The 27,202-nt window shown below is 43.5% G+C and overlaps 4 protein-coding genes across 5 annotated transcripts; 2 read left to right on the forward strand and 2 right to left on the reverse strand.

Moving 5' to 3' along the window:
- Positions 1 to 4,181: 4,181 nt before the first annotated feature.
- Positions 4,182 to 9,210, forward strand: lcmt2 (leucine carboxyl methyltransferase 2). Its single transcript, XM_076263943.1, has 14 exons — positions 4,182 to 4,378; positions 4,468 to 4,592; positions 4,782 to 4,863; positions 5,095 to 5,272; positions 5,498 to 5,654; positions 6,084 to 6,273; positions 6,460 to 6,567; positions 6,747 to 6,834; positions 7,011 to 7,244; positions 7,547 to 7,786; positions 7,906 to 8,003; positions 8,200 to 8,387; positions 8,521 to 8,656; positions 8,993 to 9,210. Exons 1-14 carry the CDS (start codon positions 4,334 to 4,336, stop codon positions 9,206 to 9,208), a joined length of 2,085 nt encoding a protein of 694 aa, XP_076120058.1. The 5' UTR covers positions 4,182 to 4,333; the 3' UTR covers positions 9,209 to 9,210.
- A 211-nt stretch (positions 9,211 to 9,421) lies between these two features.
- On the reverse strand, positions 9,422 to 11,898 carry LOC143100601 (gamma-crystallin S-like). 2 transcript variants are annotated; one of them, XM_076263945.1, is made up of 3 exons: positions 11,890 to 11,898; positions 10,697 to 10,939; positions 9,422 to 9,711 (listed from the first exon to the last, which is right to left on the reverse strand). In XM_076263945.1, exons 1-3 carry the CDS (start codon positions 11,896 to 11,898, stop codon positions 9,439 to 9,441), a joined length of 525 nt encoding a protein of 174 aa, XP_076120060.1. In that variant the 3' UTR covers positions 9,422 to 9,438. The 2 variants fall into 2 exon arrangements, with proteins under 2 accessions (XP_076120060.1, XP_076120059.1); XM_076263944.1 differs by having other exon boundaries at positions 11,878 to 11,898.
- A 787-nt stretch (positions 11,899 to 12,685) lies between these two features.
- On the reverse strand, positions 12,686 to 18,572 carry tbccd1 (TBCC domain containing 1). Its single transcript, XM_076263946.1, has 7 exons — positions 18,416 to 18,572; positions 17,132 to 17,463; positions 16,574 to 16,732; positions 15,980 to 16,346; positions 15,475 to 15,661; positions 14,607 to 15,110; positions 12,686 to 14,033 (listed from the first exon to the last, which is right to left on the reverse strand). The coding sequence occupies exons 2-7, from the start codon at positions 17,459 to 17,461 to the stop codon at positions 13,793 to 13,795; spliced, it is 1,788 nt and encodes a 595-aa protein (XP_076120061.1). The 5' UTR covers positions 17,462 to 17,463; positions 18,416 to 18,572; the 3' UTR covers positions 12,686 to 13,792.
- A 313-nt stretch (positions 18,573 to 18,885) lies between these two features.
- On the forward strand, positions 18,886 to 26,435 carry dnajb11 (DnaJ heat shock protein family (Hsp40) member B11). Its single transcript, XM_076263947.1, has 10 exons — positions 18,886 to 19,036; positions 19,664 to 19,820; positions 20,736 to 20,833; positions 22,202 to 22,334; positions 23,111 to 23,253; positions 23,352 to 23,434; positions 23,632 to 23,689; positions 23,822 to 23,933; positions 24,093 to 24,252; positions 25,343 to 26,435. Exons 1-10 carry the CDS (start codon positions 18,978 to 18,980, stop codon positions 25,405 to 25,407), a joined length of 1,068 nt encoding a protein of 355 aa, XP_076120062.1. The 5' UTR covers positions 18,886 to 18,977; the 3' UTR covers positions 25,408 to 26,435.
- Positions 26,436 to 27,202: the final 767 nt, after the last annotated feature.

Below are 27,202 nucleotides of genomic sequence, written 5' to 3' on the forward strand. Positions count from 1 at the left end.
AGAAAGCCTCTGAGGGCTCTCTTAATTTTTGCCAACTGTCAGCGGGGATTGTGGTGGGGATTTTGGAGTGCACTGGTGCTGTGCGTTTTTGGTGTGGAGCCAGGCGAGCCATCTGCAGCACAACATCAGCACAGCAAAATGACCAGAGGATAGACAGAGAATAGATTTCATTTGGAATGAGATTCCTGTGCCTGTACGCCCATGCAAGCCTCTGTTGGGACGTCAGTCAGCCTTTCCTTGAATTACAGATAGGCCTAGGATATGCAATGGGTACCATTATGAGGAGTCAGTGAGGATAGGAGCAGGCTTCACTCAATTTGTCTATTTCTAAACTTTAAGAGTGCTGGCCTGGATAGTTATACATACAAGAAAAATAGGAGAGAGGCCGCACTATGCATACATACTCTTTTATTTGCACATACGCGTTTCGGCGTGTGCCTTCTTCAGTGTGCGAAGAAGAAGGCACACGCCGAAACGCGTATGTGCAAATAAAAGAGTATGTATGCATAGTGCGGCCTCTCTCCTATTTTTCTTGTACCATTATGAGGAAGCATCATTCAAGGCTCTTTCTTTTCAGAGAAGAGAACTACATTGCACAGCTGAGGGCCGACTATATTACGAAGCAGGGTATAGGCATGTCGTCATTCTTGGCTGCTTGATCTTGTGTGGGAGCTTCAAAACTATGGAGGCCAGGAGGGTCAAAAGGGGTATCAAGATGGCCACGTACATTCTCCTCTAGCCTCAAGACTTACTGGAGGAGGTGGGTCAATTATCAGTGTAGGGTGGAAATGAACACTGTACTGGCCATTTGACCTCAAGCTTCATTTTTCTTGCCTTCAATACAAGGTGACCTAGATTTAATAGCTGGATTAAAATATGATAACAGATTTAAAGGCAGAATCCTGCCAGATTGTAGGGACTGAGTATTTAGCAACATCTTCTACATATAGGGCCCTAATTTGAAAGATGGGTAAAGTGTTAAGCCTGTGGGCAAATATTCAGATTTAAACATTAATATAAAAACATGTAAAAATATAAAGGTATAAATAAATGTATACACTAAGAGTGTGACATATAAAGACTTAAGACTACTTGGTTAATGTGTAACACACATATTAATGTTTAAATCTGAATATCCATAAGGCCGTAACACGTAGGCGCATGTGCTTTTAACCAGTTCTTGCCATGATAAATTAAAGGCTTTTTTATACTTTTTCAACCTCAGAGTGCCTCTGCAAATTATTTTTTCTTTGGATATTGTGCCTTTGAAGATGTTGAACGTTCACAATATATGCCACACTATGCCTACCCCATTTCACCTTTTGGTTTTGAAAGATGATTAGATTAAGTGAAAAACTCTGTCAGAGATCCAGTGCTTTGGCACTGAACATACTGAGTAAAAAAGAGCATCGGGACATTTCTTTAGGCACTTTCAGCCACATCTCTCCCTTTGTCCATACTAAGTGGTAGCCCCCTGGCAAACAGTAACAACACTACAAATACACAGAATTGTCTTGTGGGATTGATTGAATTGATGGACAGTCTCTTCGTAATGGAATTCTCTGCCCCAGGGCTTGTATGGGATGCTCTTAAAATCTCTCAGTGCACCCCTGGATGGCTCACAAAGGACAGCATGGTAATTTCTTAGTGAACAGGAAGGATATTTGACAGATTCATTTTTAGAGCTACATTAGTTCATATTTCCAGTGACCCACAAGGGAAAAAAGTGCTTTCACCATTGGAGGAACTGAAGGCCATTCCGGAAGGCCTGGTTATTTAATCATTCAGTTCAGCATACTTAAAGGAGCATAAAGTAAACTAAAAAAAAATGCTGTAATAAATGTGTTTTATTCTGTCGTTATAAAGTCATAATAATAAACCAACTGGTTATCATATATAAGTTGTTTGGCCCTTTGAAAAAACATCACAAAATGTCCAGTATAGATCTTTCATATTGATACAATGTGTAACTTTTTACTGCAGGGTATGAATGTGGTTGTCTAATGCAAAATGGAAAATGCTCATCAGCTTAAAACAACAGCCATGGAATATAGCTACATATTTAATGATGAAACTCTATCTATAACCCAAATGCAGCTAAACATGTTATCTATCCATAGAATCTCAAAATACTATGTCAAAACACAGTATATGTTTAAAGGCTTTTTCATTAGTTACATTTTCTTTAAATTCTGTAGCAGGTGGCTTTCTTTGGCAGCAGTGACAGCGAGGCAAATAATGAGGTGCTGCATTGCATAGCACTTGGCCAGTGGCCAGCTTTAGCTCTAAAGGGCACCAGATGGCCCAAGAGCAGTGTCCGTCCGATCGTAAGACAACTGGAGACGTTAACAGATGGGGAGATGTGTGAGATGGACAGGAGCCAGACAGAGGTGAACAAGTGGTGATGGGACTGCACTGTGAGTCCACCCTCTCCGCTGTCAGGAAACATCCAGTGACCCAGCTTTGACCTGTCCCAGCCATGAGGCTCCTTCACATGCCCCTCTGGGAGAGTTCACGGTGAACATTGGATTGATAGCCTACCTGAGCAGTGGATTAATGGGTAATCCATGGGGAAGTGCTGCCTTGTTTGCATGGTCACTGTCAATTTACTTTGCGCCTCCACTTCTAAAGACCAGTTCTGTAGAATACAGACTACAGTCTGTTCCCAGCACTGATTCCAAAGCATATTCACTCGGTGTTGTATAGCGTCAGAGACCAAAAATTCCAGTGAACAATTTACAATTGTGTAACCTACCAGCCAGAAACTGTGTGTGTGTGTGTGTGTGTGTGTGTGTGTGTGTGTGTCATAATACTACTTCCAGAAAACTAAACATTAAGATACCCAGAAAATAAGGTTGACTGTTTCATGAGCGTTGGCCGTCATTAAGATGGATTCCAGATGCTTGCTTTGCTTCAGCAGCAGACTCTACAGAGCGCTGTTGATTTCACTTTAAGTAACGATTACTGTGCAGTCACTCACTTACAGTTTCAAATGATCACTCCCAGTGACAGAGTAGTCAGGTTAAGGTTCACATGATCACATCCATAAGTTCAAATCTACAGAGCAAGATCCCAAAGGAGAACAAAGTAGCCGTGTGCCTGGACATGTGAGTAGAGCCCCCCCACCCCCACCCCCCCTTTCAACCCCCCCAGCCTCTCCCAGCTACCACTCATATCCTTAATGGACCCAAAGAGGCCTCTGAGATATGCCCTGATTGTCCTGTCTCAGGGTTTGTATGCCCTTACGGCAGCCACTGAAACACATAGATGCAGAGGGCAGGGAGTGCTGCTTGAAGCTGTGGGCATGGCTTTGATTTAGTTTGACCCTGGACTGCTCTGTCCCTCGTAGCCCATTTATCACCATTAAACTAGTGAGGCAGTAAAATCAGTGTTCACAAAATGTCAACATATTGGCATGTTATGGTTATTAGCACTAATGCCAAATCCCAGCAAAAGTTCAATCTGATTCTCAATGATGTGCAATGCAATTAGTAGTGAAACGATGAGGCCATAAATCCTGATTTTGCAAATGCTCCGTATTATGAGGAGGATAGTTGGAATACTACAGTGCCATTAAGTGCGTCATTGGAAACAGTTAATTATTTACCCATTGTTTCTCTTTCCCTAATATTATGCTTTGAGGGTAGTCCTACTCCTGGTGAAGCAGCAGAAATCAGGCATAAGCAATGGCAGAAGACTGCCCTCTGCTGTCTAAATAAGTTTTGTCCAAAAAAATAAGTTAGGCTACACCAATGAATGTCCCTGGTTACACATGATATCACTATTATTTTCAGCAAAGAAACTATACTGCAATGATGTGTAATGCTTCACAATAATAGCCTACATGTTCTAGCCTACATAGACATATATTGTTGGTTTATGCAACCAGGCTAAACCTCCCACTATTTATTCCCAAATAAGCATGACTTTTGAAAATCAACATGAGAACTGGATTTTTCAGGACATGGCATATTAGATGACCTAGTTTACGCACCTACAAATATATATCGCATGTTTCTGCATGGGTTTACCGCAACAAAGATCTGATGAGTGATGTTCTTGATGAGTCAATGATGAGCACAGTTTTACTCCCCACGACTAGAGGGCGGCGTGAGGTATCCACCAATCCGTCTCCATAACCTCCCTAACGTAGATGAAGTTCAACCATAACACATGCTTTCTCATTTCACTGTTTCCATGTGCATATTAAATCAATATGTTGGGGCAATGCAACACACTGGTTAGCTAGATATCTAGGTTTTATTTTGTTGTAAGTCTCAGCTAGGCTAGTCAATTGTTGCCCTTAACTTGTGCTGTCTGAGGCAGAAAAGACATGCCTGCCTGCCACAAAACTAGAAAATCAGGGAAGGATACCGCTGTAAGTTTGATTCTGTCAATATTGGTATATTTTACAAATACTTGTCTGATGTCGGAGAGATCTATTAAAACCATTCTCCCCTTGTTCAGGTGCAGGGAACCAATGACAGCAGTGTGGTTAGCAAGGTGTCTGCATCAGTCTATGGTTACTTCCGAGATGACTTCCAGCGGCGGTTTGTATGCAAGGTGACACGTCGAGCACCTCTCATTAACAGGTGATCGACCGAAAATGAATTGACATTGCCCTTCCATCGTATAGACATCGTATAGAAAATAAATGAGACATAAGAAGTGAGGTCTGTGCGTAATGCGTATGTGTGTTGCTGTTTCTGGGTGGATATGTCTTACAAAGTAGCCTACCGCTATGTGACAAATGTTTGTAAATCCTTGTATGTGTCCCTCAGGGGTTATTATGTGAGATGGAGGGCTGTGGATCATTGTGTCAAGCAGTTTCTCCAGGCCACATCAAACTGCAGTAGAAGACAGGTAACTCAAAATACTGCAAACATGCACACTACAGTTGAAAGTAACTAATGTGTTAAAGGTAACAGTTTGTGCTAAGGTAGTTTCTATGGATATTGGAGACCACTGTAAAGATGTAATTTTTAGTTGACACATGCACCCTTTGCTGTTTTGCTCTTACTCACTTTTGTGTGACACACACACACACACACACACACACACACACTGCCCTCTATACTCAATGTACCTTTTCAGATGCTGTCACTGGGTGCAGGATTTGACTCTTTGTACTTCAGACTGCATGCTGAAGGGGTCATGGAGAGAGTGACTGTGTTTGAAGTGGACTTTCCTGGTGTAGCCCAGAGAAAAGCAGCCTTGATAAGAGCTGATCCTCACTTGAAAGACTGGAAACCTCTCCTGTCCCACGACTCAGGTGGGTCACACACAGTTGTTTGGAGGATACATGTGATTACAAATCCACATGAACTGAACAAATAACAAAGAGATGCGAAGAGAATAGATGTGTAGTAGATGTTACAGTGTACATAAAGTAGGGTTAATTAGAGTTATTTTACAATGTGCATTAAGTAGTGTTAATTGGTTATTTATTGTATATCCATTACTCATAATAGTTAAGGATTGTCTTTGTTTGTCACAGGACCATTGTATGTATCTAACGATCAGTACCGCCTTTTGGGCCTGGACATCCGTCAGGAGAAGGAGGTGGAGGTAGCTCTGTGTGGTGCAGGGTTTCAGTGGAGTTGCCCAACACTGCTGCTGTCTGAAGTGGTGCTCACCTACATGGACACGGAAGAGTAAGGCTATGTTCAGACTAGTTGTATTTTTCACTGCTGCTAGCGTCCGTTTTACATTATAATCCTTTGGAGTAGTTTCTTTTAAAACGCGATCGTGGACATATTTTTCTGCAGCTTAGAGCTGTTTTTTTAAAGTTAAGAAATGTTCAACTTCTAGTGGGAAAACACCCTACGTCACATCTTTTTTGACAGCTGATCAGTCACAAGCGGATACTTTGCATATCACAAAAAGACGCTTCCGGCTGCTTTTTGGAACAAAAGCGATGGCAGATTTTTTAAAAACAGAAAAAAGCGGTCTGCACAACTTATCTTGTAGCTAAGTCTGAACGTACCCTAAGTGACTTGAACAGGCAATATGTACACAGTATATAGGATGTATTGATTCTGTGCATCTGCGCAGTCAGTCATCTTTGCTTTCCGATCATCTAGATCAGACAGTGTGATTGGCTGGGCAGCGAGGCTCCTCCCAGAGTCGATGTTTGTGATGTACGAGCAGATCCGCCCTCTAGACCCCTTTGGGAGAGTGATGCAGGCTCACTTCCTGAAGCTCAACTCTGCCCTACATGCATTACAGAGCTATCCGTGCGTGGCAGCTCAGAGACAGAGGTTCTTAAGCAAGGTGGGACTACACACTCTGATGCATTTAACATGCTCCGTCTTCTCTCAGTCCTGTGTATCAGCACTGATTTTATTTGACCGTCTTGACACACATGTTTCTGGAGAATCTGGAGAAACATCCATCAACTGCTATAGATGGATCTTAGAATTCTCATACACATTCTTTCCCTGTTGTTTCCTCCCACAGGGCTGGGAGGAGTGTGTGTGCGTAGACATGAACCAGTTCTACCTGGGGTTCGTACCCCAGCAGGAGAGGGACAGAGTGGAGGGACTGGAGCCATTTGATGAGTATGAGGTTAGATATTCCTTCGCCTGCTTTTTCTCTCTTTACACTTGTCATCTGCCTGAAGTGTTCATAAACTAAACACATACCCTTCACCAAGTTATAACCCATCATGCATTCCATTCAAGAAAGTTAGAAAGCCCTTGTGAGTTTCCTTAGATTCCTGATTGCTTTTCTTTGTTTCTTATCAGGAGTGGCACCAGAAGTGTTCTCACTATTTCATCCTCACTGCTTCCAAAGGCTCTTTGACCAGCCAGGCTCTCCTCATCCCGCCCACAGGTACTGCCAACCTCACCTCACCATGAGCACCCATGTGTCAGCAGCACAGTGCCACAGTCACACTTAGCAGCTGAGCTTAAGGGTGCTATCAATTTTTCTATCTGAAACGCTAGCTTGAGCAGGTAGCGAAAACATAATAGTCTTTCTCTGAGCCACCGTGATTTGATCTTCTCCAGTGTCCCCAGTTCCTGATCTAAGTCCTCGGCTGGAGCCCGAGCCCCTCAGGGCGAGTCGCCTATCGGGTGACCCGTGCGTGGAGGGTCTGGGGATGGCCTCGGCCCTGCTGGAGCCTCACCTCCTCATGCTGACCGGAGGGTACGGGAGAAGTGGCAGAGAAACAGCCGTCAGGGTCCTTATCAGAGGCCAGGCCGGCTGGAGCTGGGCCTGTGTGGAGACCTCCGTGGACTGGGGTGAGGAGCTCTTAGCTACCAAAGCAGGAGAGGGCTGCCTGGTACAAGCTGCCCGCGTTAAATTCAAATCACTAATGCTGGCCTACAAAGTAGTCTCCGGTTCTGCACCCACATACTTGAATGCCCACATACAGGCATATGTTACCTGTAGAGCTGCCCGGTAAAAGGAATAAATGGAAGCGTTGCTCTTAATCAATACTCAAGTCCACTGGTTCTCAGTGGTCCTTCAGTCACTCAACTAATCTTTTCTCTGTAGATATGCAGAGAAGAACTGTTATCATGATGGGTTTGTTGTCCGTCAGATGCCCGGCTGTACCACAGCATGACTGCAGTGTCAGGACGGGGATCGCTGGTGTTTGGTGGGAGGTCGTCCCCGCTGAAGCCTTTTGGGGATGTTCTCAGCGTGACCTATGACCTCAGGGAACACACAGAATCCAGTGCATCATCTTTATCAATGAATGTGTCATTAGAGGAAATGGAATGCAGTGGCTGTCACCCACAAGCAAGATGGCGGCATACTGCTACTTTGCTAAAATATAATGGTAAGGGTGGTGACTCTGAAATTACATTCTGGTTAGAGCGTTGAAGGGAGGAAGGGTATGTATTTGCCTTTATTTAAGTGTGAGTAATTTCTGACTTCTATATACTTTTTTTTTTTCAGACCAAAAATTATTATGTGTATTTGGAGGACGCACAGTGGTGGAGCCAGTCTTGGGTGATGTCCACTTTCTTGATTTGGAGACCAAGCACTGGACAGAGGTACAGTATGTAGTGGCAGAGACATGTCAGCAAATTAGCATGTAGACACTGAGCATTCTGTTGCTTACTATATACTGTACTGTACATTGATTTTGATTAGCAAAACTAATATTGGTGTCAGTTTTTCTGAAGTATTAGTAGTATGTAGGTGTTGAAGGTTTCAGAAAGTGTTTCCTAACCAAAGCTCTTCTGGCAGATTCCAGTGGAGGGCATCTACCCTGAAGCTCGGCATTCGCACACCGCGTGTGCCTATCAGGAAGGTGCGGTCATATTCGGTGGTCTGGGAGGAAGAGGAATTCCTTTAGGAGACACCATTTTACTAAAACCCACCTCTAAAGGTTTCTGCTGGGAGACATTAGAGGTGCATCCTCCTGTTGTACCCAGGTGTGTCCACTGTACATCTAAAAAAGTCTCTGCATCTTCCCATGATTATCAGCACATCACCCTTCTCCTCTTTCTCTCCTCCAAGAGCAGAATGAAGCATCTAACCCTACAGACCTTCCTGTGTCTGTTTTAGGTATTCCCACTCTGCCCATGTGATTGGTGATAGGCTCGTTGTTGTGGGTGGGGTTTGGCTCCATACGGAGGGTGTACCTGGAGTGGCAGTGATCCACCTGGGCACAGGTGCCAGTGTGGAGTACCATCTGGACACTGTGAGTTACATCTTCCTGTTTCTGAAAATTACACCTGGGCTACATCGGGTCCGCAACTGAAGTGCTCCGTTTGCGTAGTTTAAAACCGATTTAGAAGACTGGTCTAATATTTTTGAACGTTCGCCATCACGTCTGGTGTAGCCAGTTCCATTGATAATAGTTGAAGATAATTGTTGCAGCAGATGGTATGCGAATGGAATGCTTCAGTTGCATGCTTGGTGTGCCCTCCCTGTTAGATTTATACTGTCAGTAATGTATTGTAGACATTAAATGTCCTTGATTTTTCTATTTTCTCTGTTTTTATCTGATCCCTTCCTTGTCTCTGTCTGTCTGTAGTCTACCATTCCTTGGCCCCTGATGCTGCATTCCTTCTGCTCTGAGCTGCTTGACCAGGACAGGTCAAAGGTCACACTAATTGGCGGAGGAGGGAACTGCTTTTCGTTTGGGACCCACTTGAATAGCCATCCTGTGACTGTGGACCTGAGTCCAGCACTCTTAGAATTTACCACTTCACTTGCTGCAGAAGAACTAACGGAGAGCATGGCAACTTAGAACTCAGCATTACAGTCGGAGACTGCAACAGAGAAGTACATCTTATTTAAAACCAGGAAGCCAAACAAACAAACAGACAGACAGACTTTAGTTTGGTGTGTCAATTTGAGTTTTATTCCAAATGAACTAGGTCACAAGCTAAGGTACAGCACCCTTGGGCACACAGATATGTGGGGCACTTGGAGCACTGGTCATAGTTTGGAGGGAAGTGTTGAGGAAAGGGCTTGTGGTCACTCGGTGAGACGGCGGAAGGACTGCACGGTGGCACAGACGGCGCCCCAGTTAGCTGGCTTGCGGTAGTCACCCTTCTCCAGGAAGTACTGGCGCCCGCGGAAGTTGGGGTGCTCGTAGAAGACCCAGAAGCCCTCCACGACCTTGCAGGAGTGGACCTCGCGCAGGCGGAATTGCTCCAGCACGGATGGGCAGTCCTCACTGGCCTCGTAGGCCTGGCCCGCAAACTCGGGCTTGTCGTAGAACTTGATCTTGTACTGGGCTCCGCTGGTCTGCAGGCGAGAGGAGAGAGTGCGATGGAGGGAAGGGGGAATGGAGAGGAGAGGAGGAGTGGAGTGGTGGTAGCAGGAATAAAATGGTAATCAGAGAGGGAAGTGAGGTGGTTTTAGGTACAGTACCTAGCTGTATTTGTTGAACAATAACATTGGTTTAGATGTACAGATTTTCCATGTGCTGCCAATTTCTGTATTTTGTTCCCCTTTTAATGACAGTGATACCAAAGACTCAGGTATGAAACTATGCCTTTATATCCTTTATATTTTTATAGCATAAATGACATTGATAGCTGCCACTACTGACCTGGGGGCAAAGGGGCAAATCAACAAGAATATGAACTATTTTTACAGAATCTTACATCCTGGAAGAGATTTTTATTGGCATTTTTTGTTCGTTTACGGTTTGTTTGGATTTTGACAGTATTTTCCTTGTTATTTTTACTGTTTTTATGCAATGTTTTGTAAGTTGCTTGGTACATCTATTCAAAGATCTGTTGAGTTTACTTATTTAATTTTGTTGCATCAGCAATGTAACATCTTTTTTCCTCACTGAATTGTTTATTTATAGCCACATTTATATGTCGTTAGAGGTGGAAATGTGAGCGGATGAACCACCAAATCGACACTGTGTCCTTGCACTGGGCAGAACAGAGTGGCACTATTGATGTATTGGCAGAGCCCTTGGGGTCTATGCTGCATTGAGCTTTGCCAGTTCATTAGTAGTTATTGTCCTGTACAAATGTTCTGCTTTTTCCAGCTTGCCACAACTACCATTCATTGTAATTAAATGAAAGCACATCGTAAACTCCTCTGTTTACGTTTTTTTTGCAGCTTACACACAAAAGATAATGAGTTTTTGAGATCTGACATCACTGGCTATGGTATATAACCCACAGCAGCTGCTGCATAATAACAACAGCTTCACCCAAAGCGCTAATGCGAAAGGTCAAGCCTGATGAGTTTCTAGGATGGTACGACTCACAAAGTGCACCATCTTGCAGGAGCTGAGGCGGTCGTTGAGGCCCATCCAGCGCTGGTAGTCGGGGTACTCTCCGCGGGTCAGCACATACTGGTAGCCCATGTAGTTGGGGCGCTCGTACACCACCCAGGCCCCGCTCTCCACCCGGATGGAGTTGCAGCGGTTCAGGTAGGCGTGGAAGTCGGAGCAGTCACTGTCGCACTCATACCGGCGACCCTGGAAGTTCTTGTCCTCGTAAAAGATGATCTGGAGAGGAGGGGTTGGGGATGCCAGAAATACAATAGCTCACAATGTACAACAACACACAGACTTTACCTTGTTATGTGAGCAGAAAGGCTGTAACACTGGTGCACTTGATGATGTGCATTGTATAAGTATAAGTATAACTCTTTTGATCCCGTGATGAAAATTTGGTCTCTGCATTTATCCCAATTCGTGAATTAGTGAAACACACTCAGCACACAGTGAACACACAGTGAGGTGAAGCACACACTAATCCTGGCGCAGTGAGGGGTTAGGTGCCTTGCTCAAGGGCACTTAAGTCATGCCTACTGGTAGGGGTTCGAACCAGCAACCCTCCGGTTACAAGCCCGAAGCGCTAACCAGTAGGCCACGGCTGCCCCTGAAAGTCTACTAGCTGATGTCAACATGACAAGCTGTGAATGACCATGGGGGCATCCTTGGCATGGCACCAGCCTGCCAGCTGTCACCTGTTGAGGATATTGGCACAAGCCATGGAATGGGCTAACACATCCACTTTCCTAGACAGACCTGCGTTGGCACATTCCTTCAGCTCTTCTCTACTGTAGTCCACTGTGTGCCACTGTACAACCAAATGCTCCCTCTGGCCAACTTACATACTCATATTACAATCAATATATTCCCATTACATTATAATAATATAATTTGCACTGTGTGTATATATATACATACAGTGTGGAATGGTACAATGAAACAGTAACTAACTATTTATAAATAGCCTACACATTATGGTTTTAGAAGTTGAAAACAGTACATTTCAATTATACTGTAGTTAAGTATTTACTGTTACAACTACTAAGATTAATCTGAAATTGTATAAACACTGTGGGAACTACAGTTGATGAACTAAATGATGAATTAACTCACTTCCAATGGCAACTTAAACATGTCATCAAGTGGATCTATTCTCCTTCTCAAGGAACCTCTGTACTCACCCTGCCCATTGTGGCTGTCTCTCACTCACTTGTAGGTTTTAGATGGAGATGTTTTAGGTCTGGTTGAGTGTGGACACAGGCACCGGAGCCTTTTATACCCCAGGCCCCTGCGCTCCCAGGACCAAGGGCCTCGGGGAGGGCTGGCCAACCGCTTTGTCATGAAAATGAGATCCAAAAATTGAGTCAGTGATTCTAGTGCTATTCAGGTTTTCCAGAAAAGCGGAGCAGGATTACGGCATAATGGTTGCCTAGTGAGTGTCGCCTATTGACGCCCCCCTCTCCTACCCTTGCTGAAACACCCTACCTCTCGTCTCTAACCCCCACCCCCACCCGACATGTGCCAACTCTGCCACGCACCACCATAGTGCCCACTCACTACCAATCCACCACAGGTCCAGCCCACCGTCCAATGCCAAGACCTATGCCAACTGTAAGAGGCCAGATACATTGGTTCATTGCACTCTACCAGTAGTTGGCTGTGGTTATTCCCTGGGTCAGCCATTTTCAAACATTTTCATACCAAATGGATAAAAAAAAAATAAGAGGTAAGAGAAATGGGCAGTTGTGGAGTCATCAGATGCATCACAATGTTCAGTCCTGCACTGCATCATATTCTTGAGCTCCATGCTGACTGGTGAAACTGTCTAGCAGTTGAGGATCACTGGGGGATGATGGGAGTTCTTTGTGCTCAGATCGTCTGCTGACAAGCTGCAAAAATTCTGCTCCTTGCCTGAGAAAGATCATCTTAGCTGACCACAGTAGATGTTAGTATCTTCACAGACAACTCACACAGATATCAAATTAAAAATGACTTTTATTCTGGCATGTTATGTACAAAAAATAAATGTATCGAACTAAATATACAATATGTTGCAACAACCATGGTGATTGAAGAACAAGAGTCACTGCGGAGGTAATAGTGCAACTGCAAATGTAAGGCAAACATCATAGGGCTTTAAGGGTCTACAGCATTAAGGATGTGTACATTCAAATCACATACACACTGGCCTTGAGACATTAGAACAAAAAACTTCAAGTGCACTACGTCCTGAACGTAAGTGAGCAAACTGATGAAAAGTAAAAAGACAGGATGAATCTTTTGAACCTACTAGCCTCAGTCCACCCCCTTCCCCCCACCCCACCACCCAAACTCAAACAATAGCTTCTGAGTGTTCCCTTCTACCACCCAAGATAAACAGTACTGTACACCCAGAAGGTGGTTTGCTAAGCGAGCTGGCCATTTTGCTTAAGACAACATGCTGTGCTCATGAAATAACCCCCCCCCCCCCTAAAAATAAAGGCAAAAATAACAAATAAACAAACGTGAGATGTGCAGCAGTGATCCTAAGGACAGACAGCACATTATTATTAACTCTCCCTTGAGGCTCAATTGATGGCCTTTTATTCACCTGAACCACATAAGTGCACAACAATCTATTGAATGCTGTCTGTGTGTTACGCTGTCTACTGGTGTTCCTTTTGTACCGATTCTCTCAGGCCCTGTGTCAAAGACAGATGGTTATCTAATCACTTTGACCATAGCACAATGAGGAATGCTTTCATACTTCAGCTGCTCTTTGCCAAAAGCTGAGCTGCAACCCTGGTTCTAAAGTAAGTAAACTAGAGTATCTACTCATGTGTGTGCGCCTGCTGTGCAGATATCATGGAGAAAACCCAAAGCCACGTGGAGGTGCATGAAATAACAGAACGTGTGTTTGTATCGTACATAACAGAGTTTGAAAGCAGTCCTCTTGGGTCTGGAGGAATACAGTACAGCTTGCAAAGGTTATGTTTTATGTTCCAGGCTAGCCTGGAAAGAGAGGGCTTGTTTTGTAAGGAGTCTTTTTCTCTTTCTCCCTCTCCGTCTCTGGTTGGCTCTGAGCTAGCTGTAGCGGCTAGTCTCTTAGCTCACGGTTGTGGGCTTCTCTCCAGCGCCCTGCCTCAGTGATGATCCATTCTGCTTGTTCCCGTTTGGCCGCAGGCTCTGGCCGCCGTGGTCTCCATTAGTGCGGCCGCCAGCAGGACTGTCTGGGGCAGCGGCGGCCGGGGGAATGAGGCTGTCCAGCTCCTGACGCTGTCCAGTGGCTAAGAGCCACTCGTGGAACTTCTGCTCCACCAGGGCCTGGAACTGACGACGCTGCTCCCTGTAAACACACAGCAGCAGCCACAAGGGACATTAATGACTGGGTTTCACACCCACTCTCATCCAATGTTATAACAGTGCCATCAGCTACACAAAGAGACCTACTATGCCATCTACTAAGCTACTAGTACTACTAAGCTAATAACATTAGTCGATGAGATGCTAACACAATTTTCAGCTGACAAGCATTCAATAAACAATGGATTTTATTGAGTGGCACCGACAAAAATAGAACTGAGTCGCAATCTACAAGGTGGCGGCAAAAGGGTTTAGTGGTGGTGTGCGGGGTTGCATTGGAGACAATTGGACAACAACCTTGAAAGCCCTCATGTTGGCGCCCATGTGTGCAGGCCTTTACTATGCTGCCTGCTACACTGCTGCTACTGATCTAATAACATTAGTCAGTGAAATGCTAACACTTGAGAGCCACTGACACCATTTAAGGGAAAACAAAGGAATTTCTTTTTCTTTTCCCGATATAATCGTTTATCATTAATATCTGCACACTGTGGGTTATTTGTACAGCTTCCACAAAAAGTGTAAAAGTCAGTAGGATTGCTGGCAGCTGACTCACTTGTTGAGGTGGGCCTCCTTCACGGTCCTCTGCCAGTCCTGTACCCGCTGCTCCCTTCCCTCCAAAGCCTTCTGGTAGGCAGGCGGCAGCCCCCCCGGCACCTCGCAGGTGTCCCCCTCCATCTGGAAGGGCACCACCAAAGGGCAGAACTCCGCCGGCGGCAGGATGCGGTAGCAGCCCTCGTCAAGCAAGCTGCCCTCGGCGCCCAACAGCAGAGGCTGGTCCCAGAGGTTGGGCACCACGGCCAGGCCTGCACTGGCCATGTGATCCTCCAGGGAGGGGTAGTGGGTGTGGAAGGGCCCCAGGGTGAGGGCCACGTTGCCGGGCAGGAGCAAGGGCCGGGTGGGGGTGAGCAGGTGGATGTTGCAGTGCGAGGACGAGCCCACCGCCAGGCGGCCCGTGGCGCACACCAGCCGGACGTTCTCGCAGCCCTGCATGTGGACGCTGCACTCCACCGGGCCCAGCACCACCGTGCTGTTCCGACACTTATCCAGACATACAGACCTGCGGCAGAAGAATAGATACTTTAAACGTTAAGGATAAACCATCCCCCATACATGCTGTTTATGTTCCAACTCAACTCAATTTAAAAATTTATTTTGGAGAAGTACTACAAATGCTTGGCACATAAGTGCTGAAACAACCACTTCCCTAAGCAGTTCTTGCTGTGGTTTTCTACTAACAGTACATCCTTTAATCCAGAATAACAACCAAGTGTTTTAAACTGCATACTTATGTTTGAGCTCCAAAGACTCTCTGATCTTTAAAAACTTAAACTGCGAGAACCAGAAATAGCTTGGCAGAGGCCCTAATCCAACACACCACCACTATCAGACTCAGTGTTGAATCAAACGCTGCCTTTCCTTACCTGAGAGGGGACAGCAGGTAGATGAAGGCCTCGCTGCAACGGTGCAGCTTGATGTTTGACCCCGCCAGCTTCTCAGAGTCCTTGGCCAGCGTCTGCTTGTAGATCTGAGACATCAGGACCACCCTGCTGCCAGGTGGTGCCATGTGTGTGTTGCGTGCGATCTTTGCTCTCTTGATGGCTCCCTCCACTGCAAAGCAAAACACACATACTCATGCAGTTAAGTACAGTACACACACACACAAAGTTGGCCTGATCTAATGGCTTGATCTATTAGTTTCAGTTTCAGTATTCAGTTTTATAATTCACTACTACAAACAGGGACCTGAATCTCACAAAACATGTGCTGTGCTCTGACTCCTGTAAATATATTTTAAAACACACTGATGAAACCCTCAGTGGTGGCACTAAAACTTGTGAAATGCAGCCAGCCAAGTATGTTTTCCGTTTTTCTGGAAAAGAAACAAACCCTTGTGCAAAATGAACCCCTGAAGTAAAAACGCCGCACCTTGCTGCGCCCACGCCAGCTTCTTGCCCGAGCGCAGACAGGCGGAGATGCCGAACGGGTTGAGCGTGAGCGCCTGGCGTAGCCACTGCTGCAGCTGCTGCAGGCCGAACGAGCGGCTGAGCTTGGAGTAGCCGGCCTGGGCCTGCAGTGGGGGCCGCGAGAGCAGCCTGTGGAGCGGGTGGACGGAGCGTCCACGGCTCATGGAGCCCTCCAGCAGCAGGCTGAGGCCGTGCAGCGCCTCCAGGGGCACCTGGCTGTCCCGCAGCACCTGCCCCGAGCCGCTCAGCTGCCCCGGCTCCAGCAAGAGCTCCAGCAGCTCCGACAGGTGCGACTGCACAAAGGTCAGGTGCGCCTGGTCATCCCAGTTCTGCGGGGGCGGGGGGGGGGGGGGGAGACCAGAGGAGGAGGAAATGGATGAGAGATATAGAAAGAGAGAGAAATGGAGAAATAGAAAGAAATGTTTAGAAATGAGTCAAATATAATCTTCACTTTAGTATGCCACTATCCCATAAATAACCCTGAACGACCAGCATTGGAGCTGAATTCTACAGGCAGCTGAAAAAAAGAAAAAAACATTTAGGGCTGTTTCTCCACCTTATTCTGGGAGTTGAACTTGGCCTCGCGGTCAGAAGAGGAGGGGGAGCGTGAGCGGGGGCTTGGCCACTCTTCGCCGATCAGAGAGGTCCGCAGGGAGACGCGGTTCAGCTGCTGCATGTAGAGGAAGAGCAGGAACTGCAGGGTGTCCACAGACAGCTTCAGGAAGACGAGCACAATGGCGGAGAAACACAAAACATTCAAAAAGTCAAACACATTGACTTATCGCTGTGACTGTAGAGTGCAACACAACGGCCAAAGATGAAGCCTTGTCCAAAAGGTTACTGTAGTAGGTGGTAAATCAAACAAATGATTTCCAAATATGTGTAGGAAGAGAGTTTATTTGGCTCACCAAACAAAACAAATGCCTGCTTTGGTAGAAAGTGAATACAACACTTGACCAAAATACAGATCCTGCACAATGGCCAACTTCATAGACCAAAACACGCATTCCTCTCCTGGAAATGAGACTCCATAGAGTTGCTTCACTGGCCGAACCTCCTATTACCCTTAGCCCTTTTTCGGCCCTGGCATTTCATGTTGACAGCAACAGCTCACCTTACTCCTCTGCTTATCCAGTTCCTTGGGGGAGGAGCACTGGGACAGAGCTTCTGCCCACTCCAGCCTCTCCTCTGGCGTGTGCTGTGCCAGGAGGTCAAAGGTCTCAAAGTAGAGCCAGGCCAGGTCCTCCACCAGCTGCAGCTTGCCGCAGGCGATGTGTCGCCACATCAACCAGCCCAGCCTGGGGTAGCAGCCATCGCGCGTATGCACATAGGCGGCCATCTTGCGCAGGTAGTGCATGCTCAGCTTGTTGGAGGGGGCCACCTGGAGAGCCCCTAGAAGGAAGGGCTCCAGTCTTGGCCACACACTGATGTTTCCCAGCTCCATAGCTGAGGATGCACACAAGGGCAACTGGTTAGCAGTGGTACAGAGGAAGGGAAATTGCAAAACATCAACCAAGGACACAGTGATTCTGTGTCCTCCTCCTAGGTGTCTTTTCTAACTGATCCTCCAACAGGTGATTGAGAATGCATGGCATGCTTACACTGCAGATAGCCATACCATCTAGACTGGTTAGCACCAGAACACTTCTCAAATTTGCTAACAGGTTGGTCTGGGTTCTCCAAGGCTATACCATCAGAACTGATAAAGAGACTGGGTCATTCACTGAGCTACTGAATTTATGGCGTTTGCAGCTTTTTTCCACAGCAGGGATGAATTAAAACATGTAAGAACCAGTATCATAGATCATGGAAATTAAGTTAGATCACATAGATTCATTTCGTGGTAGGAAAAAAAATCACATATGGAATCATGAACCCAATCAACTTTTGAGAGACAGACAAGACATGACATATATAATGCCATAAAGTTGCTTGAAACTGCAAATTGGGGGCTGCCGACGATGTAAATTAGCTCACTGGCAAGCAATTGATAGCTTGTAACTAAACGTTGGTTAGCTACTGAGCTGCCAACTAACGTCAAAACAATAGGATGACAAGCAAGCGCTCTAACCACACAACGTTAACGTTAACTGTTGGTACTGTCATCAATCACCATACATAGGCAAACTCAGCTGGAGACGTTTAACTTCACCCTACGATGTCTAACGTTATAAATACCAAGCTATCTATAAAGAGATAAGTGACTTTAAACGGAAAAAAAGCTAGTTCACTCGCTAGAAAAAAACAAGGACGCTATTGAGTTCCCATGACAACTTATTAACCTTTTAGAGATGATAACTTCCCAGAGGATGACGGGGCTGATAACGTTGCCAGGGTTAGCCATATTTGCTAGCTAACCTGCAACCAGCTGCAACTTAACATTTAATGCGAACATTACCTCGATTTCAAGCAGTCGGCCCTCGCCAAATCCACTACTGACGTTGCATACACATTCTTGAGGTAGAAGGTGCTCATCACCCAGCCATAACTTTTTAACAAAACCGACGGTATCAACGTTAGCTGTTTACAAACTTTCCTCCCTTCCCATTTGGCGCGCTGTTACTCAGATTCATCAAAAGATAGTGCTGCGCGCACGGACATTTGCTACGGGAACGCGCACCCAGTTGATTTATCAGACACGCGCATGTGAGATCACTTATTTGCACTCTAGAATTAGCATTACTACTCATAATTGTAAAACGCAATTGACTTCAATAATTTCTATTCTCATTTAAGCATTTTTCATTCATTTTTTAATTAAATTATCCAATTCACTAGCGTTTACAGAAGTGTCGCGTCCACTTTAAGAAGTTTAAGGCGGTTCTTCCGGAGACAAAGAAGGCGGAACTTTACCAGAGAACAGGAAGACGGTACTGACAGACAAGAAGATTTGACACAGAAAGCCGGTCATTTCTGAGGAATTATTTCAGTGAAGCAGCGTACCCACGGCTGTTACAAGAATGAAACTTCCAATTGTCTGCTGTCTACTTGTATATTGTATTGCTGCAGTCTTTGCAGGGTAAGTGGTCATTCCGTTATTTCGTCTACAGAACAGGTCTGAAATGTATAAACTCGATCACCGGCTGGTAAGCTACACATGTTCTACTGTGATTGGTCTACGTCGCCTAGACCTTTCTCCATGTGTTTTCATTCACTACATTTAATTGCGTTATATACATATATATTAAACCCTTTGTGCTTTGTCAGTGGATTAATTACCTTAAACTACAATGTCTAATATAACCTACATCAGATTGTACTGTATTTGTATTGTGCTCGCAAAGATTGAACGCCACGTTCCATATTCACTGAGTAGCTAGCTATCATTAACGTTACGTGGTGTGTCGCCAGCTTTATCTTATGACTGGTGCCATCGTATTTACAAAAACACACAAAAAAAACCACTGTAGTACGAAAATAAATGTGCTCCTCATATTAGTTAGGTAACGTCAAGTGTTTTCACTTGCATATAATCCAAATGTTCTGTAAGATTTCTGTATGACGGGTCATGTCACAACTAACGTTAGCCTTCTGTAAACTGCAACAACTAGCTAGCCTAACAGTTATGCTTGGACCAATGACTGCCAAAGAGGCCAAAGAGAGTACACGATTATGGTCATTTATCTCTCCATCTCCCAATTTGCAGACGAGATTTTTATAAGATCTTGGGTGTCAGCAAGTCTGCATCAGTCAAAGACATCAAGAAAGCCTACAGAAAACTGGCCCTACAACTTCATCCTGACAGAAATCAAGATGACCCAAATGCCCAGGACAAATTTGCTGATCTCGGCGCTGCTTATGAGGTATCTTTATGATTGTCTCCCACTTTCTTTGTCGATTTAATGGCATGGAATGACCTCTTATTCACATATCCACTGACAGGTGCGTCCTTGTACAAAATGTGTTTTACTGCATATCTCTTTTAGCGTGGGGATCCTATGTTTTTTTCTTAATGCTTTCTTCTTACGAGGAAGGTTTCATGGCTGATTATTGATCAATAATATTATTGATATTACCGGGTTCGATTTTGTTATGTGGATTGTTGTTAGAAGTGACTCGCGTTTGATTGGACTAGAAGGCAGTGTGGCCGATTGTGATTGGTTCGTTGCATGAGCTAACGACCTAGAGTAGGCTATGCACTAACCTCAGATTATTTAAACTCCGGTTGAATGTACTGATTAAAGGAGAAGTGCAACTCCATAATCAACGTCCAGAGCCTCACATAACATTTAATATGATTGAACTACTTTGTATTACAATAACTAACGTTTGTACTTTGTACCATTTGAACTTCCAATAAGTTTTTATTCATAAGGTTTACTTGTTCTCCTCTGTACTGTTGAATGTAAATGTAAATCAGGTTTCTCGGCCAAGTATACTTGCGTATTCAAGGAATTTGGTCTCTGCATTTATCCCATCCGTGAATTAGTGAACACACAGACCACACAGTAAACACACAGTGAGGTGAAGCACACACTGACCTGGAACAGTGAGCTGCCTCGCTACAGCGGTGCTCGGGGAGCAGTGAGGGGTTAGGTGCCTTGCCCAAGGGCACTTCAACCGTTCCTGCTGGTCGGGGATCGAACCGGCAACCCTCTGGTTACAAGCCCGAAGCCCTAGTAACCAATAGGCCACGACTGCCCCTAATCGTGCCGTTTTTCTTACAAGCACCATTAAAGGAGGGAAACAAATGATTGAGATTCACCTGCTTATTCCAGGTATTGTCAGATGAAGAAAAGAGGAAACAGTATGATGCTTATGGAGAGGAGGGGCTGAAGGAGGGCCATCACGGTTCTCATGGAGATATCTTCTCTAGGTCAGTAGGAAGCACTTGTATAGTAGGCAATGTGATTACTTCATATCAGGTGTCCAAAGCCAACCAGTGCTTTCAGAAATATAAAATCACCCCATTTTGGATACTTGAAAACACAACATATTATTACATTACATGGCACACTACCAGGCTGAACTTTGGACACACCTACTCATTTATAGGTCTGTTTTCTAGGTTATTTTTACAAAGCTCCAAACTATAAAATAAAACACATATTGTTATGTAGTAAACAAAAATCTTCAAAGAAAGCAGAATGTTTTATATTTTAAGCTCTTCAAAGCAGACAACTTTTTCTGTGATGACCGCATTTAACACTCTTGGCATTCTTACCTTTCCACCTTAAGTTAGAGACTGGGAGTTGTCCTGAATGAGTTTGTATACATGTACAGTACTTGTTGGGTGCTTTTTGTTCACTCGTGTTAATTGATAACCTATCCAGTTGACTATTTCATGAACCTGGTTATGATGATGCAAGTAGTGTGGAACACAGTCATGACGGTAAGCGGAGGCTATTTTAAAGAATCTAATACGTGAAACATTTATTCTGTAACAGAAGAAAACAAAGAATTAGATTTTTAAAAATAGCTTTAATAGTGGAATGCAGTCATCACAGCAAAAGATGTCTGCTTTGAAGAGCCTAAAATATAATTTTGTGTTGTTTACTACATAACCCCATGTGGTATTTAAAGGTACTCTAAGCAATGTTGGTTCTGTTGACATTTAAACAAAACAGAGAGCAAGCTCGCCCCTCTCTCCCGTGCAAATTAAACTCTCATGAACGTTTATCTCGTCGGAGATTGGTTGTTTTGGTATGTTTCATGGTCCAAGCTGGATCAGGCTGTTTTTGTTGCTGTTTTTCTGTTCTGTCGACAGAGACAACAATTTTTTTACAGTGTATACAAGGGACAGGCAGCTAGCGGATGGTGAGGTGGTGTTTGCTGTATGTGACAAAAAATGTGTTAGCTAAGAAATAGCGTAACATTGCTTAGAGCACCTTTAATAGTTTTGTCCTACGATGTAAAAATAGTCAGAAAAAAAGACCTTTAAATAAGGTGTGTCCAAACTTACACGACCACAGACCTCTGACTCTTACTGAAAGATCAATGTAAGATGTCTTCTAAACAGCAGTAGTGCAGCACTCTCACATATGTTTTAGTTATCTTGAAGAAGACCAACAAACATGCCTTAGACATTTTGTTTTGTTTTATTGATGTAAACTTTGCTAAAAGAAGTCATGTATTGCATTATGGTATTAGAGTAATTTAAGTTGGCCTTAAGTAAATTATATTATCTTATCTCTCTTTTTATATTTTAGTTTGAGTTAATTGCTCTATGATGTTACATTTTCAGTTTCTTTGGTGATTTTGGGTTCATGTTTGGAGGACAAAGACAACAACAGGATCGGAATATTCCAAGAGGAAATGACATCATTTTAGACCTTGAGGTTACCCTTGAAGAAGTGTATTCTGGGAACTTTGTTGAGGTAAGCAGAGATGATAAGTTGGATACTTTTTGATGTGATTTAAATTATAACAGCTGTTATAAATGACTGTTTCCATGCACACCATATTCCGCTTGCGGTCCATATGCAGAATAAGTTGTTTCCATGTGCAGCAGAAACGGGAATGTTTACGTTTACATGTTAATCAGCATCTTCTAAATAAAGCAGCGGCGTGCAGTAGAAGTAGTATCTAAGTCATGACATCTCAACGGTATCTGTCCCTGAATGTCATTCATGACCGCAAAATAGGTGAATTTGGCCAGATTAAAGTATAAGTATATACTCTTTTGATCCCGTGAGGGAAATTTGGTCTCTGCATTTATCCCAATCCGTGAATTAGTAAAACACACTCAGCACACAGTGAGGTGAAGCACACACTAAACCCGGCGCAGTGAGCTGTCTGCAACAACAGCAGCGCTCGGGGAGCAGTGAGGGGTTAGGTGCCTTGCTCAAGGGCACTTCAGCCGTGCCTACTGGTCGGGGTGTGAACCGGCAACTCTCCGGTTGCAAGTCCGAAGCGCTAACCAGTAGGCCACGGCTCCCCCAAAGTAAGTAGATTAGAGCTTTTTTGCTTTATAATAGGCCGCCTTAAGGGTTTCCACCGATTCTTCATCTGTCAGTGCGCGTAAAACCATCTTCGGGTTAAGGCAGAAAATACTGTACATGGCAGCGTCTTATTCGGAATATTGTCTTAATTGGGTTAATATCGGAATATTATTGTCCATAAAATTGCTCAATGTCTCAAACGTTGTCCTCAGGTTGTACGAAATAAGCCAGTAGCCAAAGAAGCACCAGGGAAAAGAAAGTGTAACTGCCGCCAGGAAATGAGAACCACTCAGCTGGGACCAGGGCGGTTTCAGATGACTCAGGAAGTTGTCTGTGATGAGTGCCCAAACATTAAGTAGGTCTTCCCCTTGTTTAACTCTCACCTTATGAATGTGACTGGTAAATATGATTATGGATGATAATGTTTGTTAATATCTTCATTAATGTTCTCAGGCTTGTCAATGAGGAAAGGACACTGGAGGTAGAGATTGAACAAGGTGTTAGGGATGAAATGGAGTATCCTTTCATTGGGGAAGGTAAGATATTCATTTAGTTGTTCAGCCATTTAAAGCCAACAGGTATGCCAACAAATGACAACCAACAATAACCAACAACAAAAAAGGGTCTGAAAAAACATTTGTGCAAGTTTAGCAGTTGCCTTATCAAGTCTTTTCTGCATTAAATGTTAAATAAAAAGTGCAGTTCTGTGAATGACCAATTTCCTGTTATATAGGTGAACCCCACATCGATGGAGAGCCAGGCGACCTGCGTTTTCGTATCAAAGTTCTGAAGTAAGGACATTTTACTTTATACATAGAGGGACCTGACTGATGTACAACCACAAAGTAATTTAACTGTTTCACCAATATATTCTGTGATTACCAGCCCCTCTAAACGTTTCTAATATTGTTCTTCCCATACAGGCATCCATTGTTTGAGCGTAGAGGTGATGACTTGTACACCAATGTTACCATCTCTCTCGTGGAAGCACTGGTTGGATTTGAGATGGACATCACACACTTGGACGGCCATAAAGTATGCATGATATCTGTAACCATTTTTTCTTTCTTTTCCTCTGACTCAGTCAAATGTTATGTAACTAAAGGCACCACCAGTATACATTTTTACCTTCTCTATAAGTTTGGGTGGGTGTAGCTTTTTGGTGTTTAACATTGAAATCTCTGATATTTCAAGGTCCACATTGTGAGAGACAAGATCACCAAGCCTGGGGCTCGAATTTGGAAGAAAGGAGAGGGACTTCCCAACTATGACAACATCAACATCCGTGGCTCTTTAATTGTGACCTTTGATGTAGCGTTTCCACAGGAACAGCTTGATGACAATCAGAAAGAAGGTGAGAAGGCATTTGGATATATTACTGTGAGGGGTCAGTAACAGTAAACTTTGATTCCGTAGAAACTAGTGGTGGTGCACCAACATACATAGAGACAAAAAATACTTAAAAATTTTGATTGGAATCTGAATCAAATAACCACAGTGACAAACTCAGGGTCATGTCCATAGCAGCAATATGTTGGTCCACCTCAAAATATTATAAGGGAAGTATGATCATAAATATAGGCTTTGTAAAAGAGCAAAAAGAGATCTTCATAGCAATGTGCCCTGTAGCTCATCCTTGTGTATCTAATACTTTCTGTTAGTTTTCCAGAAGCCTATAAATTGCAACAGGTGTTCAGCTAGTGAACACACACCTTAATTTAAATTAATATGGCTATTACAGTTTGCAAACAGTTTATATTTCAGATTGCAATTGTAGAATAGCCTTCTTGAACAATGTCGGCATGCGCCTCTTTAGCCAAGGTGAGAAGGCAGTTGCATATATTATTGTGGGGGTCACGTCATCAAAACAGTAATACCCCTTTTTGGGAGCAAAAGGCTTTGATTCAGTAGAAACTAGTGGTGGTGCACCAACATGCATAGAGGCAAAAAATACTTCAAAATCTTATCTTGTTGTAATGGTTTCCGGTGCAACGATCCGAATACAGGCAAGTTAAAATCTTTAAGCAAAGTTACATAAGTTACCTTCGTTTATCCACACATGTATTTTCATCCCCTACATTGCAATTGTACATGTGATTGCATTTTCAAGAAAAAGGTAAATAGCTAGGTATATAAGTTTGTAAGTAAATTTAAGTTTTTCTTCATGTTTTACCAATGTTGTACACATGTTTGCATTGATGGGAAAACAATTATATGTGTTTTGATATGTCAGAGACTGTCTTGATGTCAGAAAGAAAAAATATGTTTCCTGTTTTAGTAACAGAAGTGTCCATTTTTATATGATTGATTCACAGTCGGCATTTGATCAGCTATGCCTGTTTAAACCAGTGAATGGAATTGACAGAACTAGCTGGGCTCTCACAGCTCAAAATACATTCGTGTTCTTTATATTGAATTTCTTTTTTACTTTATTCTTTGTACAGGGGTGAAGCATCTGTTGAAACAGCCCCCTTTCCAGAAGGTTTACAATGGACTACAAGGATACTGACACCTTATCAGATAGCATCTGGACTAATTTCCCTATTCTCTCTCTTCTGAACACACACACACACACACAGACACAGACAGACAGACAGACATACAAAACACACAGACAGACATACATACAAACACACACCGAGGATTAAGTGTCGGAGTGTATTTATTATTTTCTTTGGGTCTCAGGATGGTTTAACTTAATGTGTCTTTTTTAATTTTTACTTTGGGTTTGTTTTTGAGTTTGTTTTAATGTTTGTTTTCCTACCACATGGAATTGGATTTATTTTCTTTCCTTTTATATTCATTTTATTTTGTGATGTCCAAAATGTCACCATCAATACATAAAAACAAAGTCCTGTTGTAAATAATGTATGAAAATTTCCCTCTGTAGATGTTGAGATTTTTCATCTCACACATATCCTTGTCATATTGTTTATTTTAAGCCGTCGGTCTTTGCACTCTGTATGATTTTTTGCAGAAGGTGGATTATCTCTGTGTGTTTTCTTTGGACTAACAATTTTGTATGAGGACCTTGCAAAGTATCCTCCTCCATTTTTTGAATGTAAAGTTATTGAGAAGGATTGGAACTCCACACAATAATTATATTGTTGCTGCCTGGTGAATTCACACATTTTTCCACATTAACAGTTTTCGCTACAGTTGGTATTCCACTGTCCCAGCTTTTTGAGTCCTTGAGTTTTGACCCAACGAATACATTTTTGAAACGTTTGCTGCTCTCTCTCAGTGCTGGGTGGAAGAAACCTGAGAAGCTGGACTTTAACAACCTCAGAGACTGGATAAGGATCATCACTCTGTCTATTTCCCCCATGTTTTCCATATTCTCTGGAAACCTCCATCTTGTGCACCTCTACGTGTAGTGGCTGGTTAGCACTCTCTCTGGTGCTCCTGGAATCCTTTACCAGGGACCCATGTGACAAGTTGTTTTTAAAAAAAAAAATAAGAAAAAGGAATATTTTAGTGGGAAGGGAAAGGTGATTTTCAAATGAGAAATTCAATTAAAAGTTTATAGTAACTTTGTTTGTTTGGATGCTAATGGTGATAATTTGTTATTCTAAATTTCAATCCTTTTCCATCCTGTTTTGTATAATAATTTGCAGTATGCTGCTGCTATTCTGTTTTGGGCAACAGGCATTTCTCTGCACTACAAAAAAAGAAAATACAGTTGTACAGTTGAGGTTAACATGACATATACCTGGGCTGTTTTAAAGTTGCAAGAGTCACACTGACTTGCATGTCTTCTGATATCTTGGGTGTTCACAAGGGTAGCCTACTCATGGAAGTTTTATGAGACACATGATCACTGTTAAGGTTTATTGTGCTTATAGTAGCCTATCTTGTTGTAATGGTTTCCGGTGCAACAATCCAAATACAGGCAATTTCATTAAGATAGATATAGCCTGCTTTTTCAAAGTAATCTGTTTCACTTTCCTTGATGAAGAGGATATACCTTTTTATTACCTTCGCCCCCAGCAGGGGGCAGACCACGGTTTGATTCAAATCTGAATCAAATAACCAGTGATAAACAGGGTCCATCTTTCACCATTTCAAATCATTATGTAGGGCCACCTCAAAATATTATAAGGGAAGTATGATCATAAATATAGGCTTTGTGAAATAGCAAAAAGAGATCTTCATAGCAGTGTGCCCTGTAGCTCATCTTTGCGTATCTAATACTTGCTGTTAGTTTTCCAGAAGCCTAGATTGCAACAGGTGTCCAATAGTGAACACACACCTTAATTTAAATGACATTAATATGGCTATTAGGCCTTCAGTTTACAAACCGT

Source organism: Alosa pseudoharengus, unplaced genomic scaffold, assembly GCF_046254945.1.
Source record: "Alosa pseudoharengus isolate Yale_2024_CS ecotype anadromous, Long Island Sound unplaced genomic scaffold, YU_APseudo_1.1 YU_APseudo_1.1_scf_3, whole genome shotgun sequence".
NCBI classification, from domain to species: Eukaryota; Metazoa; Chordata; class Actinopteri; order Clupeiformes; family Clupeidae; genus Alosa; species Alosa pseudoharengus.